The 20895-nt window shown below is 36.8% G+C and overlaps 1 protein-coding gene across 5 annotated transcripts in view; it reads left to right on the top strand.

Annotated features, from left to right (window-relative positions):
- Window positions 1–20092, top strand: part of LOC127934875 (cell adhesion molecule 3-like) — a 58648-nt gene extending 38556 nt beyond the window's left edge. Inside the window, exons 4-13 of one of the 5 annotated variants that reach the window (XM_052532408.1) lie at window positions 1138–1290; window positions 2202–2216; window positions 2644–2781; window positions 2869–3039; window positions 4556–4646; window positions 6580–6752; window positions 7011–7388; window positions 11379–11399; window positions 14892–15017; window positions 17072–20092. In XM_052532408.1, the coding sequence (XP_052388368.1) occupies window positions 1138–1290; window positions 2202–2216; window positions 2644–2781; window positions 2869–3039; window positions 4556–4646; window positions 6580–6752; window positions 7011–7388; window positions 11379–11399; window positions 14892–15017; window positions 17072–17190 (1385 nt within the window). In that variant the 3' untranslated portion in view covers window positions 17191–20092. The remainder of the gene's footprint in view (window positions 1–1137; window positions 1291–2201; window positions 2217–2643; window positions 2782–2868; window positions 3040–4555; window positions 4647–6579; window positions 6753–7010; window positions 7389–11378; window positions 11400–14891; window positions 15018–17071) is intronic. The other 4 variants (XM_052532425.1, XM_052532418.1, XM_052532432.1 and 1 more) reach the window with 4 other exon arrangements.
- Window positions 20093–20895: the final 803 nt, after the last annotated feature.

Genomic DNA, 20895 nt, shown 5'->3' with positions numbered 1-20895 from the left:
GGAAAAAGCTGTTCCTGAATCTGCTGGTCCTTGTCCGGAGGCTCCTGAAGCACCTCCCGGAGGGCAGGAGGTTAAACAGTCTATGGTCCGGGTAAGAGGAGTCCTTAAGAATGCTGCGAGCTCAATGTAGTCAGCATTTTCTCTGGATGTACTCAATAGCAGGAAGTGGTGATGTGTTGGCCAGTTTTCACCACCCTCTGCAGTGCCTTGCGGTCAGCAACTGAGCAGTTCCCATACCAGACTGGTCACATAAGGCATATTATCATAAGGCCACAGACATTTACATATCAATGTTAATTCAGTATTCACTCACTTGGCTTGCTCTGATCAACAACAGTTTTGACCAATCTGAACAGAGGGCTTTTACATATAGAGTTTCCAAGGCTTGGTTGCACACAAATATAATCCAAAGACTGTCATTTTGTCTGGTGGATTCTGTGTAGTCAGTGTCGAGTGTATCTACATGGGTTGCTATAGTAATAATGTCAGAATCCGCACACTGCCAAGAGACTTTCTCATACAACAACGGAGAGTAGCTGTCAGTAGAAAGCTGAAAACTGAAAAATGTGCCTTTACTCATGTCTGTCATCTTACTGTGGTGCTGAACTCACAAGATCTGTGAGAGAACAGAGGCATTTTATGCATTCATGCATACAGTATACTCAGTCTAAAACTGCTGACTCGTTCACTATTCATGACATAGTGAACATCACATGGTTCGCTAGATGAGGAAAGAGTAAGCAAAACTGAATGTGTTCAGACCAGACGATATTGCACACTCTGTGGCATGTTACATACACGTCCGTTACAAATAATGAACTCCTTTGAAAACTGACCTTTTAGACTACTAGCTCATATGAACTTAGTGTGGTTCAGGTTTGTACACATAAGATCGCATGTTGGTTTTCTTTTTTTGTTTTTCAAAATGCAAAAAAACAACAAAAAAACAAGTGTGTTACAGCAAAAAGAGTTAGAGAGATGGTGGAAAGTAAATCTAAATCACAGTGGTTTTGGTATCAGACACATTGACTAATGTTATCTGTGAACTTCAGGGGATAAAATGTTAAAATTGTTGTATATGACATCCATGTGGTGTATGTGATCCCCTTATCCACTCTGTCTTTTTTTTTTTTTTAGCACTGAGAGATAACCGTATCCAGTTGGTAAAGTCCACAGCCACAGAGCTGATAATCACCATCTCGGAAGTTCAGCTGTCAGATGATGGAGAGTACACCTGTTCAATTTTCACCATGCCTGTACGGACTGCACGAGCCACAGTTACTGTACTCGGTATGTATGTGTGAGTGTGCATTTTAAGTCAGGGTAGTAGGTATCAGTAGAAATTGCTATTGATATAGAGTGAATTTGGGTAAATTGGGAGACTTTTTGCTATTAAGCTGACTGGGGGAAAATGGCACAGTCATCCTGAATTAACCCTATATTTAACATGGCCATCATTCCTCTTCTTGTATTTCACTAAGAGTCTATGAGACTCTCATGGGTGCATTTAGCATGAGAAAAAAAAATCAGTTTGTTTAATGGCCTTTCAATTAATATATTTGTCCCATCTAAAAGCAAGGCTTTTTCTATTAGATGTTTATGAGAGCTCTCAAAGTGGTTTTAGCCACAAACATTTAATCATTATAATGGTGATGCAGCTGATACCATTAGCAAATTAAAACATCACTTTCATTCAATCAAACACAGCAAGAGGACAGACATAGTTAGTTGCTGATGTAAAATATGTAAATATAAAATGAATATTAATTAGAAATAGAATTCAAATATGAAGTTTAGAATAGATCTGTCAATCAGTCTATGTATTAGTGTGTCTGTCTATCTATTTTAAAAATAGTAGATTTACATCAGTAAGTCAGTCTATCTGTCTGTCAGTGAGTCAGCCTGTTCGGTTTGAAAGAAATATCAGAATTTGGAATTTGGAGGTCAGGAAGTGAGTCAGTTCAATAACCGCAAGAACTGGCAGGTTCAGTGAGATCATATAGTGAAAAAATTGTCAGCCTGAATCAAACCGACTAGGTTCATGAGTGTGTGTGTCTGTGTCTGTCTCTATATATATATAAAAGTTTGATATTTGCTAGCAACTGAATTTAGGTCCCATGTTGCATAACCAAATCAAAAAATATCCAGATACAAATTTTGTCATTGATAACTGACATCTCTACTTCACCTCTTTTGGAAAGCACCAGCTGCTCCTGGTAAGCATGTTTGATGTGACCGGGCCTACGCGGAACCTGCATACTTTCTGTACTGGTTTTGGGGGGAAATCTGCATAATTGATTTAAATATGGTAAAATGTGTTAAACAGAGTTGAAAGTACTGTACTCTTTTTGGCAGCTAAAAACATACAATTTGCCAAATTATTATATAAAACAACATGCAAGTGGCAGGGGGTGCGAATGATGGGCGTTTTAAATCTGCAGAAGGTTATGAGCAGATTTCATTTGGTGCAAATTCCGTGCAGGCCTATTAGCAAGTAGCTAGTTGTTGATTGTGAGTTGCTACTTAGGGAAAAGAACTGTTTTTATTTCATTTAGATTTGATCTAGCCAGCGACGCCCCTATTTCCCTCAAATTGCACCTGAAAATATCATGAATTTCATTTTACTTCTCTTTATTCTCACAGGTGTTCCAGGTAAACCTGTGATAACAGGTTTTGAAGATGCTGTTCAGGAGGGCAGCGAGGTTACTCTCACCTGCACGAGTTCAGGCAGCAAACCTCCTGCTAAACTACACTGGTTCCGCGATCAAGAGGAGATACAAGGTGAAAATACACATGCAGTCAGGACAGAAATCTGCTTTTAACTCAAACAGTAGATGTTCAATAATTACAGTGTTGGTGTGTGTGTAGGGCGTCCTGATGTAGTGGAGTCTAACCCTGACGAACCGACCTACACAGTAACCAGTGAGCTCACCCTCACTGTCACTAAGCATGATAACAACGCTCTGATCGCCTGTGCCGTGGATCACCCGTCCATTGCCAATGGAGACAAGAGGACAGAGCAGCCCCTCAGCGTCTTGTGTAAGACACATGCAAATGCCAAAAAGCTTATTTCATGCAGCTGTTTTGTAGAGGTATGACAGTGTAACACTGTCTGCTTTTAGAAATGTCAACCAGTAGTGGTTGTGCTATACTGTTTATACATATCAAATGGTTGTTTCCGGCATAGACAACTTGTTTTTGGTGGGAGCATTTTATGTTTAATGCATATGTTGTAAATACTGGGTAACTGTAGGCTGCTTGAAGCTGGAATACAATATCACAGCATCCCCCCTTAATATAGAATTCAACCGACGTGCGTTCACACTATCACAGCTGTTTTACTTTAAATCATGCAATCCTAGCTGTTGATATTGACATAAAATTCAAAGCATACGTTTGATCAGTTCATGCACTTCCCGGAAATCAAACCCTTGACCTTGGTGTTGCTTGCACCATCTTCTTGTTTGAATCACACCAGTCAACCTTTTTCCAATCTTCTTTTGTTCAGTTTTGGTGAGCCTGTGTGAATTGTAGCCTCAGTTTTCTGTTATTATCTGACAGGATTGGTGCCCGGTGTGGTCTACTGTTGCTGTAGCCCATTGGCCTCAAGGTTCAAAATGTTGTGCATTCAGAGATGCTCTTCTGCATACCTTGTAACAAGTGGATATTTGAGTTTCTGTTGCCTTTCTATCAGTTCAACCATTTTGGCCGTTCTCCTCTGACCTCTGGCATCAATAAGGCATTTTCGCCCACAGAGCCACCACTCAATGGCTATTTTATCTTTTTCAGACCATTCTCTATAAGCCCTAGAGATAGTTGTGCCTGAAAATCCCAGTAGATCAGCAGTTTCTGAAATACTTAGACCAGCCCATCTGGCACCAACAGCTATGCCACGTTTAATATCACTTAAAACATCTCTCTTCCCAATTCTGATGTTCAGTTTGAGCTTTAGCAGATCATCTTGTCCATGTCAACATACATTGAATTGCTGCTGTGTGACCATGTGATGGGCCGAGTAGATGTTTGCGTTGACGAGCAGTTAAATAGGTGAAAAGTGGCTGGTGAGCGTGTGTGTTTGTGTGTGTGCATGTGGTGATGACATGGGTATGACATAGTTTTTATAATAAAAAGCTGGTTAATGTGGAAACTACCTGTGTCCCTGTAATTCAAAAGGCTTGAAAAACAAAGACAAAGATTAGCTTGCAAAACAAAGATTTCTGTGAGGGGTATGTTTGGGTGTAGGGTTGGTGTAGGGGCAATAGAAAATACAGTTTGTACACCAAACACCAATACCAATGTGTGTGTGTGTGTGTGTGTGTATGAGTGTGTGTGCGTGTGTGTGTGTGTGTATACGTGTGTGTATATACACACACACACACACACACACACACACACACATAAAATCTATTTATAAACTTGAATTTCCAGCACTGTTTCTGTGATTATATTATTAGTCATACTATGATATAGGATTTCGGTCATACCCCTACCCCTACTGTATAATACATAAACATGGAGATAACAGAAACAAAACGTGTGTCTGTGTGTCTCTCAGTTTCTCCAAGCGTGTCAATTCAGCCTGAGAGTGACCTGCCCAGAGAAGGAGAGAAGTTTTTCCTGCAGTGTTTGGGGAATGGAAATCCAGAGTAAGTCTCTCTCTCTCTCTCTCTCTCTCTCTCTCTCTCTTTCTCATTTCCATCTTTGGCATTCATGTTTTATGTATAAAGCTGAAAATGGTCAGCCTATTGATCTCCTTTCTCTCTTTAACACACACACACACACACACACACACATGCAGGGTTTGGTTTGACAGTATTACCGTGATATTTATTTTGATGTTACATGAGAAACCTTGCGTAGGTTTGTTTTAAAAGCATATCCTCTATGATCTGGAGATTCTGGAGCTTAAGGATGAAATATCATTATTTCAGATATATTTATTACATTTGGAGCTATTTAAGCCTGGTTATATCACATACATTTGTATCCCTGTAAATAGAAGTTAATGTAATTGAATATCACCCTCTACTGGTGCAGGATCGTATTACAGCTCATTATACAGCCCCTGACATCCATTAATACCACACCGACATCAATTCAACCCCATTTAGACAACCCATAGTGTCTCTCTGTCACATGTTCTTATTTGCTTTTACGCTCCATCTCTTCCTTACTGGAATGGAAGCACAAATAGGGGCTGTATGTGACGAAGATACCTGTGGTATCAGAGGCAGCATTTACAGGTTTCGTAATATCTTTTTGCTGCACCTGAATTATTATCTATAAAACATTTGGGGTCAGTAAGATTGTATTTTATTTTTATTTTAAAGAATTCAATGCTTTTATTCAAAAAGAAAAAAATGTATCAAAAGTGAAAGTAAATACATTTTTAAAGTATAACAAAGGATTTTCAAATTATAACAAAAGATTTTCAAATAAATGCTTTCTATTAATTAAACTATCCACAGAAATATTAATCAGCACAACTGTTTTCAGTATTAATAATAAATAGGAAACTCAGCTTTGGCCATCAAAGGATTAAATTACATTTAAATTACATTTTAAATATTTAAATGAAATACAGTTATTTAAAATTGTAATGAATTAAAGTGTAATGCTTTGTGTTACTATTAGCCAGTTTTTATATGTGAAACGCTACATCTCGTATAACATCTCCTTACTTGTTTTGGTGTCTTACTGTATTAAAAGTAGACTGAGATATTAGTTCAGTCATAACTACACTGCTCTATTAGCATTGTAAAAAAAAAAATATTATTTGGATTATTCACGCTCAAATAATGATACGCCTGCGTCCTCACTGTAGCTCGCTAAATCCTTGTAACACACACAGGCACACTGATTTGGACACGGTATGAGCACACAGAGAAAATACACAGTTACTTTGGCATACTGAGAGGATTTTAATGGTGAAGTGTGTAATTTTTTGATGCTAAAATACCTTCTTTTATCCCAGCAGTAGGTAGACGTCCTCAGGATGTGTGAACACTGTGACGCTATCAAAACATTTCTCTGTTCATTTCGAGTACCAGACCAGCACAGTAACATTGGCTCAACCAATAGCAGGGTGTTGGGGTGGGGCTAGGGGTTTGGTTATCCAATGGAAAACAGGAAGAGTGTTTAGGAAATCTGTTTGAACACAATCATTGGCCCTGTCCCAGATCCCACAACACTTGTAGTATTCCACCCAGAAATGGACTTTCAATCCTGATTGTGTTAAATGATAGCAGCTGTTTTTGGACATTGACTTTATTGTTTTTATTCGTAAGACCCTCCAGGTCAGGTGTGTGCCCTGGTGTGTCCCAGCTCTCAAGTTTTTTTTTCCTATATGATCAAGTCTTGTTCGTTTCACTTGACATGTGACAGAGCTCCACTGTGGTCGGGACACTTTCCAGTGCATCCCTCTGTGCTCCTCAACTCTTTTGATAGTGTGCCAAATTGCAAAACCCTTCAATCTGCTCAATTAAACGACTCTTTCTGGCTTTGCTTTTGGTTTGAAATTTCAAAACGTTGTTTATGTGGTCTGTTTTGAAATATAATCCCTCTCTCTCCCTCTTTCAGACCGACTGCGTTTGTGTGGCGGAGGAAAGACGGAGAGCTCCCCCCGATGGCAAAGGTGGATGATGCGTTCCTGCGCTTCGAGTCCCTCAACAAGTCGGATAATGGAGTTTATGAGTGCCAGGCCGATAACGGGATCGGAACTGGGGACGTAACGCACACCCTTCTGGTACAAGGTAATTAACGAGAGGCAAACGGGGACGAGCGAGGAATAGAGAGAAAAGGTGTTTTCATCATTGTTTATTACTTCTGCTGATTTATGTTTACGTTCACGTCTCCGTTTTCTGAATTTTACTTTCCTTTCTTTTTGTTTCTCTTTTTACATGACATTCTCTTTATTTCCTCTTCCATTTTCCCTCCCATCCATCATCCATCTCTCCATCTGTCATTTTCTGTTGTTGTTTTTTTTTTCTTCATTTCCTTCATCTTCCAAGACCAGGAAGATTCAGACCTCTTTATTCTCACCTCCACTCTTCCTCCATCCTCTGCTTTTTCCACATTTTCTCCTGAAACGTCAGTTTCAACATCTACCCAAGACAAAACTCTTCTGCCATTCTCAGCTACATCATCTTCCTCTACCTTCCCCACATCCACTCTTACCTTTTCCTCGACTCTCCCTCCTTTTACTTCTGCTCCTTCCACTCTCCCTCCTTCTCCTGAAGTTCTCACCACTTCTCTTTCCAACGCTCTCTTCCCTGATCTCACTCTTCTACCCTCCTCAGTTCCTGCCCGCACCCCTCCCTCACTCCCCTCCTCCTCCCCTGCCACTCCATCATCTGTTCCTCGGCTGAATGGAGTGCACACCTTTACAGGTAATCCATCGTGCACATACACAAACCTAACAATGGTTTAACATGCCACTTTTGTGCTACTGATCATAGTTACAGGTTGGTGTGTGTGTGTGTGTGTGTGTGAGATAAGGATGGGCATGGTTACCCGAGTGCTCTGAGAAGAGACTGCAATGATTAACCATGACAACACAATAATTGCCTTGACTTTTAAACTTCAAAACATTTCACACTGAACAAAATCCAGTAACAGCCGTGCACAGATCAGATAAAAGGTTTTTATTCCTGTTTTTTTTTTTAGGTATCTATTTATTTTTTCATTATGTATTTAAAATAACAATATTTAATATATTAAAGCTACTGTTAATTTAACAAAACTACAGTTGAAACTTTTGATGTCAGTACATTTATAGAAACTAATACTTTTATTCAGCAAGTATACAATGAATTGACAGTGACAGTAAAGACTTTAACATTGTGTCCTCATCAAAACAATCCTCCAAAAGTATCATGGATTCCAGAAAAATATTAAGCATCTATTTTCAACACTGAGAATAATAAGAAGAAATGCTTCTTAATCACAAATTTAGCATGTTTGAAAATTCAGCGTTGCCCTACAGGAATAAATTCTATTAATATCTTATTCATAATATCATTATTTTTTTCTACTTTAATATATTAAAATTACTGCTGTCAAATTATTAGTCGTGATTAATTCCATAATATATGTATGTGTGCTGTGTATATTTATTATGTATATGTAAATCCACACACGTTTGTATATATATATCAGAAAAACATGTTTATATATTAAATATATTTATTTATAATATAAATTATATGAATATAAATATAGGCATGTACAGTATTGTTCAAAATAATAGCAGTACAATGTGACTAACCAGAATAATCAAGGTTTTTCGTATATTTTTTTATTGCTACGTGGCAAACAAGTTACCAGTAGGTTCAGTAGATTCTCAGAAAACAAATGAGACCCAGCATTCATGATATGCACGCTCTTAAGGCTGTGCAATTGGGCAATTAGTTGAATTAGTTGAAAGGGGTGTGTTCAAAAAAATAGCAGTGTAGCATTCAATCACTGAGGTCATCAATTTTGTGAAGAAACAGGTGTGAATCAGCCCCTATTTAAGGATGAAGCCAACACTTGTTGAACATGCATTTGAAAGCTGAGGAAAACGGGTCGTTCAAGACATTGTTCAGAAGAACAGCGTAATTTGATTAAAAAGTTGATTAGAGAGGGGAAAACCTATAAAGAGGTGCAAAAAATGATAGGCTGTTCAGCTAAAATGATCTCCAATGCCTTAAAATGGAGAGCAAAACCAGAGAGACGTGGAAGAAAACGGAAGACAACCATCAAAATGGATAGAAGAATAACCAGAATGGCAAAGGCTCAGCCAATGATCACCTCCAGGATGATCAAAGACAGTCTGGAGTTACCTGTAAGTACTGTGACCGTTAGAAGACGTCTGTGTGAAGCTAATCTATTTTCAAGAATCCCCCGCAAAGTCCCTCTGTTAAAAAAAAGGCATGTGCAGAAGAGGTTACAATTTGCCAAAGAACACATCAACTGGCCTAAAGAGAAATGGAGGAACATTTTGTGGACTGATGAGAGTAAAATTGTTCTTTTTGGGTCCAAGGGCCACAGGCAGTTTGTGAGACGACCCCCAAACTCTGAATTCAAGCCACAGTACACAGTGAAGACAGTGAAGCATGGAGGTGCAAGCATCATGATATGGGCATGTTTCTCCTACTATGGTGTTGGGCCTATTTATCGCATACCAGGGATCATGGATCAGTTTGCATATGTTAAAATACTTGAAGAGGTCATGTTGCCCTATGCTGAAGAGGACATGCCCTTGAAATGGTTGTTTCAACAAGACAATGACCCAAAACACACTAGTAAACGGGCAAAGTCTTGGTTCCAAACCAACAAAATTAATGTTATGGAGTGGCCAGCCCAATCTCCAGACCTTATTCCAATTGAGAACTTGTGGGGTGATATCAAAAATGCTGTTTCTGAAGCAAAACCAAGAAATGTGAATGAATTGTGGAATGTTGTTAAAGAATCATGGAGTGGAATAACAGCTGAGAGGTGCCACAAGTTGGTTGACTCCATGCCACACAGATGTCAAGCAGTTTTAAAAAACTGTGGTCATACAACTAAATATTAGTTTAGTGATTCACAGGATTGCTAAATCCCAGAAAAAAAAAATGTTTGTACAAAATAGTTTTGAGTTTGTACAGTCAAAGGTAGACACTGCTATTTTTTTGAACACACCCCTTTCAACTAATTGCCCAATTGCACAGCCTTAAGAGCGTGCATATCATGAATGCTGGGTCTTGTTTGTTTTCTGACAATCTACTGAACCTACTGGTAACTTGTTTGCCACGTAGCAATAAAAAATATACTAAAAACCTTGATTATTCTGGTTAGTCACATTGTACTGCTATTATTTTGAACAATACTGTAAATACATTTTCAAATATATACTGTATGTATGTGTATTAATATATATATACATAATAAATATACACAAATATATATTATGCACACTAAAACTTTTATTTTGAATGCGATTAATCATTTGGCAGCACTAATTCAAATGAAAAAAGTTATTTAAAATGTTAATACTTTTTCAGAATATTACTGTTTTTCCTTGATCAAATAAATGCAGCCTTTGTAAGACTTCTTTCAAAAAACATTTTCCTAAATCTAAACTTTTAAATGGAAGTGAATATTGTTTGGCAATACCTTTTTTTTTTTTTTTTTTGCAATCGATATATTACATGGTCAACATACATTTAGAGTCTGTCTGGTTAAAGGAATGGTTCACAGAAAAATGAAAAAGTCATTATTTACTCATGTTGATCCAAACCTGTATGATTTCTTTCTTTCATGGAACAGAAAAGGTGAATATAATAAATGTGAATGAGAACTGTGGCTGTGAAGCTCCATTAATGACAAAAACACCATGAAAGTAACAGAGAAGTATATCTGTCTTCTGAAGCCATGTGATTCATTATTTTAATCATTATTCATTGAGAATACAATGCAGCTTTTCCTCATGAGAGACAACATTGTTCGATTTACAGTATGAATCGATAATTCTTCTTTTTAGTTGGATATTTTCATTTGATTTAGTTCAAAAAACTGTTCTTAATGATTAGTTCTTGAATTGGACTGATTTGATTCTCAAGCTCCGTTCTTTAACTCCTTGCAGACCTCATTCATATAAATGATATTCTTCAAAAATGTACCCTTTATTGTTCCACAGAAGAAAGTCATAAAGGTTTGGAATTGCACCTGAGGTTAAATAAATGATGACAATTCCATTATTGGACCTGTGTCTCCTAATGCATGTCATGTTCATGTTGTAAACATGCAAAAAAAAAAAAAAAAAAAAAAACAGACAGATGTGTAGACACCCCTCACCTCCTCTCTTGAGAACGTGCTTGATTCATCTTTGACGTACCTGTTTAGGCAAAACGACCGGAATGCCCATCCCTGGTGTGTGGGTGGAACAGCTTGAATGTGTCACTTCATGATCTAACAGGTTGTGTTTGTGCGTGTGAGAAAGATAGAGATGTATATTGAGATCTCCAGTGCAGTATCACAGAAGCATGTTGAGCAGCATCTGCTGTCGGCTTTGACTGTAATGCAGGATTTAACCAGCCACATCTCACGGCAAAGCCTCTGATTATCCAGCCACACAATCTGACACCTCACCTTCCCTCCAAACATTCACTTCAGTTATTTTATTATTTCTCTACGTGAAATCCTCTTTAATACTCTTCCAAGGTTTTTTTGGTAGTGTTCAGTGAGTGCATTCAGGTGTACAGTGCACACATGCATGCTCACGCAGGTTTTTTCATCATTTCTCTTTGTTCCTTTTCTTGCTTCACATTTCGTGCTTCCACTCATGTGGTCCTCATCCATCCATCCATCCATCCATCCACTCATCCATCCACCCATCCATTCATCCTCCTGAGAAGAACCCGGGGTGAATGCTGAAGGTATTGTCATCTCTCTCTCTAACCTTCTCTCTTTTTCTTTCTTTTCCTCCTTTTTCTTTTAGTATTGTCCTGTCTTTCTTTTTGGATCTTTGATTCTCCTCTGTCTGTCTTTCATTTGTCTATTAATTTTTGATGGATCTGCGTCTTTTTATTAGCTACAACTCTGTTGAATTGCACTGTCATTATGAACATAGTTAATGGTGCAGGAACGTTGTTAATGAAGGCAAAACATTTTATATTACATGGAAAACTATTAATATCAGCGTAAATTTGCTGGTTCATTGAAAGCTTATAACTGAATTAGGTTGATGCCAAAAACTGCATTTTCAGCCAATTTTGAAAACAATCTCGCTTAGAAGAATGAATGAGATCTTATTGATGCAGCTCAGTTTTTGCTACAGGGAGGTCCAGCCATCTGTAGCCTGCTGGAACAAGCAGAACCATGTCATCAGCAGTGAATCATTTCAACCTGGAAATGCATCTTCCCCCTTTATCAATCTGGTCATTTGCAGAGCCTGACTGATAAGGGATGCCGAATTCTGCCACTTTACATGCTGCAAGTTCGATTCTGTCCCCTCCTCGCGGGTCTTTTTCCACATTGTACTAATTTAAACCATAGTATATTTGCATCATCAACACGAATGCATCAAGCAGAGACCCTCCCCTGGGGGGGGACTTCAATCTCTGTTCAGAAATGTGTAACACTGTGAGATCCCAACGGGGGGCCAGAGCCTGTTCTATTCGTATGGAATTCAAAGGAGCGCATGCCTTTATATCCTGAATAAACTATTTTCACAAAATAAATCGATTGCATTTGTACTAATCTTCAACATTTTGCCATAACAGTTTGGATGGAGCTACATTTGGAGATTAGCAATTTTTATACCCAGCATTACATAATAATTTCACCAACATGAAATTCAAATAAAGACACCATATCAGCGTCATTATATGATTAACTTAAAAGACGAATATGGCTCAAGACCAAACCCCTCTTCTCTCTGCCATGAGTACTAACACTGGCTCTAGCATTATAGCTAGCTAACGGCTTGGAACGAGAAGGTGCCACATATTGAATAATTGTTCATTCCGCTTTTTTATTAACATTTTATTATCCAAACTAATTTTCTATTTAATGCATTGCAAAAGATGCAAAAAATGTGAGATGCTCGCCGAAGTCAATTTCTGCAGAGAAAAACAGCAATGAGAAATGAGAAATGATTTGGAAGCAAATCACCATCAATAGAACATCAGTTATTCTGTATGAACCAAATCTGGAACGCTATTTTCAAAAAGGGAGTATGATTTCTTTGTGTATTCTTAAGTTCAGAAAACACCGATTAAATACACTGAACTTCACATCAAATAGCTTGGGTCCTCACCAAAAACACTTATAAAACCTTTAAAAAAGGCCTGATTTACCAGTGTGTTTAACCAGGCATATACATTCTGCCTTTTAATGGTTTTATTTGAAGTGCATCAACACAATTTCCTCTAATTTTACATTTAAGTTTTCTTTGCCATCGTCTATGTCTAAAATTATTCTTTAAAAAATGGTAATAGTAATTAAATAATTCAATTAAAGGATCTCAATATAAATATCTAATAAATAAAGCTATATCGTTGAAAATGATTGATTTTAGTTTTAATGTGATATTTTTGATGCATTAATTCTAGCCAGTAATTATTTTAATATGAGTGCTTCCGTAATTGATATTATTAAACAGTTCTATTTAGCTGAAAAGACCCCTGAAAGAGCTTTAGAGCTTTCTACCTTTTCTGTTTTTTCTCTCTTTCACTTTCCCTCTCTTTGCTTCTATCTGTTTCTCTTTTCTCTCTGTCACTCTCAGGGCTTCTTGTCGTGTCACTCAGCACTCACTCTGTTCGTCCTCCTTCATCCTCTCTGCTCTCAACTATTGCCCCCGTTTTTTTTCTTCTTCTCCTGAAGCGTGCGAGCGTCAGGGTGACTGTTAACTTGTCTTGTTTTGATGGAGTATTGTTTGAGAAAGAGACAGAGATTGTGCTGTGGGTGGGAGTGATGGATGTCGTTCAGGCAAAGTCACTGAAGCTTATGATGGACTCTTCGCTGAAATCTTGCTTTTGATTATTCACGTGTTTCCTTTCAAACAGAGAGGTCAGCGGCTCTTGGGGCTTCACTGTAGATGGAAAATGACATTGTAGTAACTTGCCAGCCCATTACCATTACAAATACACTTCACACATTATATGAACTATATAGAATAAATCATCATATTAGAATGATTTCTGAAGGATCATGTGACACTGAAGACTGGAGTACTGATGCTGAAAATTGAGCTTTGCATCACAGAAATAAATTACATTTGAAAAGATATTAAAATAGAAATCAGTTATTTTAAATTGATATAATATTTCACAATATTATTGTTTTAATGTATTTCTGTTCAAATAAATACTGCATTAATGAGCATAAGAGACTTTTTTCAAAAACATAAAAAAAAAACTTATTGACCTCAAACTTTTGCATGATAGATGTAATGATGTAAAATTACATGAAAAAGACCTGTGCTTCTTTTCTCTATATTTAAATGGGGGGGGGGGGGGGGGGCATCAGTGATTATCATGTTGTGTGAGATATTTTAGTTCAGTTTGCTTGAAAATGTCAAGGGTCCTATTAAAGAGGAGAGATCACTTGAAATTGTTTCCAAAGATAAGCATTATTGTGCATTAGGGCTGGGAAAAAGATCCACACATTGCAACGCTTTCTCAAGGGAATCTGCAAACGGGGGGTAAAAATGGATTTTAAATGTATAATTTAATTTTAAATAATGTTGTTTATGGAAAAAGCATGTGTGGTATTATCAGAGGGGTTGTATTTTTGTCAGAGCATGTGGTTGTGCATAATCGTGATTCTCTTTTATTCAAGTATGCGTAACGTTTCTCAAATCCAGATGAAAATTTGCATCAACCTGAATAGTTTTAGCACGAATTTCCATCAGTGATTCATGTCGCTTTTAAATTGAAGTATTCTGAGAACACAACTTTTCAAATTCATATTGCACATTTCCATCTATTGTACAGTCTGCATTTACAGCAAAGAGAATCACTAGGTCTTTTGTTACATTTCAAAATACGTGCAACTCTATGGCTTTATACAATACAGATTGTCAAAGCAGCTTCTCAGAGATTAACAAGAAAATAGCAGAGTTAATTATGAAAACTCAACTATTGAGAAATGTATTGTTTGTAATTGCATTGTGACTCCCTGAATCAAACCCAGATTGTGAGGATTTCCAGTGTTAAAGTACGTGAATGACCTCTGCTGTGTTTGTGAAGATGTGGTGGGGATGAATAAGAATGATATGTGTATCAGTCTTTTGAGTTTCATCAGAAATCTCTCTCAAACTTTTCTCAGATTTTGCCTGGTCACTTATGTTAAGACATCTTTTGTCGTTCTGATTGTCCTCTCTGCACAGCTTTGACTATCTCCCTGTCTTTCTGTCCATTTCTCAGACCCCACAGCGATGTCCACCTCTTCAGGAGTAGACCATGCTGTGATTGGCGGAGTGGTTGCTGTTATTGTCTTCATCATGCTTTGTCTCCTCATCGTCCTCGGCAGATACCTCATCAGACACAAAGGTACAACACATTCACACACAGCCCTAATCAGACACAATGAAATCCCTCGCTGTCTTTCACACACACGTACAGACCTAATCAGACACAAAGAGATCTCACACACACACACACACACCTGGGGCGTCTGGAGGGCTTATAACCTTCTGGGACTGTTCAAATTCCTGACAGAGGGTCTGGCAGCATCCTGCCCTATCAGCAGCTTTTTTATTATTAATTTTATGGATTTTGTCTTGACAAACATTCTAGACACTTGACTCAAAATCTCATTGTTGACTGGGACATTATACTTGTAAATGAACCACGTGCCTCACTGCAATGGTGTACCTACAAAAATAAATAAACAAACAAACAAACAAAAACATAAGAAAAATGGCTGAGAAATTAAAAACAAATAACAAATGTAAAAATGAAATTAAAAATGCTGAGTTTATGAACACAGAATGAGAGAACAAAGTAAAGGTGCAGACTAGGTTGCATGTCCTTGCTATTATATAAATGCATATCAGGTTGCATAAATTCATGTTTTAAAAGCAAGATGTTACATTACCTCTAATAAAACATAAGTTGCATCATTATGTTTTATGGAAATTAACACATAACTGTAGGTACTTTAGCATTTAAAAGGGTTTGAGTACATCTCTTACCTATCTCTTATTTTCCATTACAGCATAAATGTATTAACATAGGAATCATGGTCACATGACATTTTATATATATATATATATATATATATATATATATATATATATATATATATATATATATATATATATATATATATATATAAATGCATGCTCAAATGGATTATTGTTGTAGCCTTTTCTGTTCATTCTTGTTCCCAGCCTATAATAACAAGATTGTTGATAGAACAGCAGAGTTGAATGCATTAATTTTGTTTAAAAATAAATAAATCAAAGTACTGTATACATTACGTGTATGTTACCCCTGTTCTGACATTATAACTGTGACACAATCTGAATGAGGTATTTTTTATAGTTTAGTGGACTGGAGAGGGAGTTCTCAAATTTAGATTTCTGCATAAAAGACATCAGTTTCTTTTATTTAAAAAAAAATGCAAGAACAATTCTGTCCCATCTTATATCCTCTAAAAAACAGCTATTTTGCAGAGTGCAAGCAGCAATTGACAAAGACTGACAGACTGTGTCACTGCACAGAGGGAATCTGTAAACAGATCATCACAGCTGTGCTTCAGCTTTCCCTCTGTATCTATCTATGACTTCAAGAAAAGCTGTCAGAGGCAATACATTTGGGAAAAGCAGCCTGTTTTCAGAGCCAGGGAAGAAATGCTGAACAAGGATTTAATGCAGCTGTGCACTGAAAGATCATACTGTGTGTACTCTTTGGTGAGGTATTAATGTAAACACAGTTGGTTAGGTCTTAAGTGAAACCGGTCAGAAAAAAATCAGTTATGCCTATGTATTTAAAGACTTTGGATCTTGATGTGTAAATGCAGCTTAATAGTCTTCTCAATAATATTTATTTGTTAAAGTCGTAGTTCACCCAAAATTGAACATTGAAAATTTTGTCATAATTTACTCAACATCATGCATGAATTTCTTTCTTCTATTGAACACAAAATAAGATATTTAGAAGAATGTTTGTAACCAAACAGTTGCTGGTAGCCATTGACTTCTGTAGATTTTTTTTTCTTTTCGTTTTCTGTACTATGGAAGGCAATGGCTACCAGAAACATTTTTTTTTTCAAACATTCTTCAAAATTTTTTTTAGTTAAGTTGTGATATTAACAGAAAATCCCAGTCTTCAGTTCCTGATTTCCTGTTCAACAATTTTTTTTTATTATTATCAACACTGATATAATTGAACTTGAACACACGCAACAAAAAAAGACATGTGAGAAAAGACATGTATAATGTAATAATAATATACAGTATAATATAAAATAAGCATTCAACAAATCACTGAAAATACACAATTAATGAAGATGATATACAAATAGAAGTAACAAATAAAACAGATACAGCTGTGGTTTCACTCTCTCTCTCTCTCTCTCTCTCTCTCTCTCTCTCTCTCAGGTACGTACCTGACTCATGAGGCGAAAGGTTCTGATGACGCTCCTGATGCAGACACAGCTATCATTAATGCTGAGGGTGGCCACTCTGGGGTGGATGACAAAAAAGAGTACTTCATCTAGAGATCCATCCCTCCGCACCCTCTTCCTTCAGATGCTTCAAAAACAGGGATGGCAGAAGAGAGAGGATATATGTGAGAAAACAAAACAAAACAAGTGTTGACCTGTTGGAACTGGAGGACCTCAAATATGCTTCGACACACAGGACAGGGACGTGAGAGTTGACGCATGGGCTCATTTTTACACACACACTATTCCTTTATTACCATAATGACACATGAGCAAACACACAAGATGAGACGTAAACAGTAACAACAGGCAATATGACGGTGACCACACTTCCCTCGCCTCCCATGATTCCTTTCAAACGGTCCAGATGTACTCTGGCACATGTTGCACAGTGATATGTGCATGCATGAACTTTCAAGATACACGGTCTGCTCCCAAAACCATTGAAAGACAGACTCGTAAAACAGCCACGCATGCAAACACACACCGAACAAAAAGTGTCTTAAACTGAATACAAAATTTGAATGAATTTAAACCATTCAACCCTGCAATATCACTGACAGACACACACACACACACACTCATGTACATCACACCAATGTTACATTACATCACACATACAGAATAACCAGGCAAAAACAGCAGCCCCTGCAACCATTGTATGGGACAACCAATATAAATTATAAATACATATATATATATATGATTATATAGTATCATTTTTACTCAGTGTGCTGTAAATATATCCTCCATCTCTCTCTAACCTCACTGTCTGATATTGCAGTATATACTCTCTGAGCCTGCCTGGTTTTCGTACATGCGTGGAAATGCCGAGTTGCTAAAAAAAAAAAATATCTGGACTATAGAAGAAAAAAAACACATGGTGTTATGAAAACTTCAGTAATATTTGTATGAATTACGTTCTCTTAAAGTTTGATTTCTGGTGTTTACTGTTGGTGCAACAGTCTAGTGTCATTTCATCAACCTGGGAAGATTATTATGATCATTATTACTATTATTATGAGGTCCTCAATCTTAATGTATTACATTGTGCGCTGATGTGTCATTGTATCAGGCCCAGATGTGTTGCTCACTCACGCCACCTTCAGGAATGAATCTCCTCTGTTCTTCAGTGGCGGGACTCTCCGAAAAAGCAGGGTAACAAACTACTGCTCTCTTTCTCTTACTGGTCATATTCCCACTCTCTTCCACAGTTCTCTCCTGTCTGTTCTTCCCCTCCTCTTACAGTCATAAAGCTAGATTATTTCTAGACCTATGCCATCACTGTAACCAGAGACCATGGTGACATTTGGAGGGAGTTTGGGGGGTGTAGTCAGCTGCATCATGCAATAAACGGAGGTGATTTTATTTAATAAAATTATTGAATTTAATTAAATCTGGCTTATTAAAGGTGATGTGTGTAATTTTAAGCATGTTAAAAACCTTCCTCCTGTCCAATCTTAATCTGCGAATAGACTGTAAATAAGCCATTTGTAGGTTGATTTCCTGTGGCACTCTCAAAACATTGCTCTGTTTGTTTGAGCATCCTGACCTCCCGACTTACTGTATAACTTAGGCTCAACCTGTGGCATTCAGTCTGATTCAGTTTGGAGGCGCTCAAATTACACACTTTACTTTCAAATGTGTTGTATGTAAATTTCTTGAAATGCATGAATTCTGTTTCGCCATGAATCCAGTTGATTTTTGCCTAATCTGTACTGGTCTGGTGACAGATTTGATTACAGAAAAATGGCCAGTTGTCATATCTGTATCACGTATTCCTTTTCAAAAGCTGTTTTCCTAGAGGAGAAGGTTGGAATGGTGACTTAGGGGTTGAGCTGTGGTGTTCATACAAGTGATGTGTGTTTGAATCTGGCTTGTGACACTTTTCAGTTCCATTCCCCTGGACTCTTCACAATATTTCTTGTCTTAAACATGGCAAATGGTCAAAAAGTAGAATGATATTCAAATAGTGAAATGCACGTTTTAATGAAATGTAATTTGGCCCCAATGAAAGGGACCTTTAAATCAGTTTAGGTATGTTTTTTGTTCACGTGGGATGATATGGTCATGCGTTTAATGCATATGTATGTCACAACTAAGTAGTAACTGATCGATTACAACTAAAACCAATCCTCTACCTTCAGACTCCCTCAACATACCTCATTCATGCCAGCAGACAATGAGTTTCTGAGATAAGCAGTTCAATCGACTGCCACAAGATGGCGATAATGCATTTATAATCCCACACATCTCTATCTCTCTCTCTCTCTCTCTCTCTCTCTCTCTCTCTCTCTCTCTCTCTGTCTCTGTCCTTTACAAGCAGTAGAACTTTCAGTTAGCTATCAATCAAATCAGTGCTTAATTTTAAATTATGTTGTTTACTTTTATTCTGCTGTAGATGTGAATACTGTCGTTTGTAATTTTACGTTCTTTTTTTAAATAATTTTTTTGATGCTAAATTTCTTAGACTGGAAGAAGGTGTAGATTATAGTTTCCATGACTTTTGTTTTTGTTTATAATCTGTAATTTTTTTTTATGATTTAAATGTGATTAGTGTTGCCTTGAACAGTCCACACACTCAAGTGAGCACAGACACACATGTTGCGTGTGTCTGTGTTTACACGCGTGGAAGATTTTCACACTGGCCCACCAAAACAGATGCAGGAAACACTGAAAGTGTTATTACGTTTTGTTTATGGAGTTATGTTAGATTCATTTTTTTTTTAATGATAAGTCTTCCTTTAGAATAAATATTCATATCATGTGGAACTATTCATGTGTATGTTGATTTGTATTCTGGCTGATGATGTCATCTGAACGGGACTGAACTCTTGAGATCATCATCATTGTGGGTTCTGTTTGTTTGATGGTCTGTTTAGACAGTATTTGCTTTTTGTTACAAAAAGAGATCCCTTGTTAACTTCAAAATAAATATACATTTGGGTTAACCTAATTTCAGTGGTTATTTTTGTTATTATAAAAAATACTAAGAATCATTTAATATTATTTAAAACTAATAATTACATGACAAATGAAAATGTGCAGTTATGATTTTTACCTGATCTAACCCTACATTACTTACTAAAGTACATTATAAATTCATAAACATTTTAAAAAAATCAAGCATGTAAAAATAAATTTAAATAAACTCTTTAAAAATATAAAATAAACGTGGAATAGTTTTATTTATATCTCATATTTGTTGGAATATATTTAAGATTCTTGATTGAAAAAGAAAAAGAAATGTATTGACCTTTTGAATTGTTACTTTAGGAATATGGGGCAAGCTGTCACAATGCTAACCTTCTGTTTATTTGACAATAATTTAGAAATTTTAAAGCTATTTTAAATAAACAAATAACATTTTCTACAGCCTTTATGTATTTAAAATGAAAATGTAACCGTAGAAGTTTTTTTTAATTATGAAGAAAAAAAAAATCATGAAACAACATAAGTGCTCAGAAAAGGTGTGGCAATAACACATAGGCTAAAACACACGTGACAACTTGCCCCAACCCGCCATTGTGAAAAATACTTTTGTCATGAGAGCACAGTAAAGCCTTCACATTCTTTTACAAAAATCTACTTCTATATAATATTGTATTATATTCCCTTGTTTGTCCCACTGCTTTTCAAAAATATTATGCCATTTGTCATTTAAATTAGAGAAGAGTATTAACCCCCCCAAAAATCTGAATTTATATCAGTTGTGAACCAGGTGTTCGGAATCAACATGCTAGAGAAATCAAAGACTTT

This window comes from Carassius gibelio, chromosome A2 (assembly GCF_023724105.1).
Source record: "Carassius gibelio isolate Cgi1373 ecotype wild population from Czech Republic chromosome A2, carGib1.2-hapl.c, whole genome shotgun sequence".
NCBI lineage: Eukaryota > Metazoa > Chordata > Actinopteri > Cypriniformes > Cyprinidae > Carassius > Carassius gibelio.
This window is presented reverse-complemented; position numbering and strand designations above follow the sequence as displayed.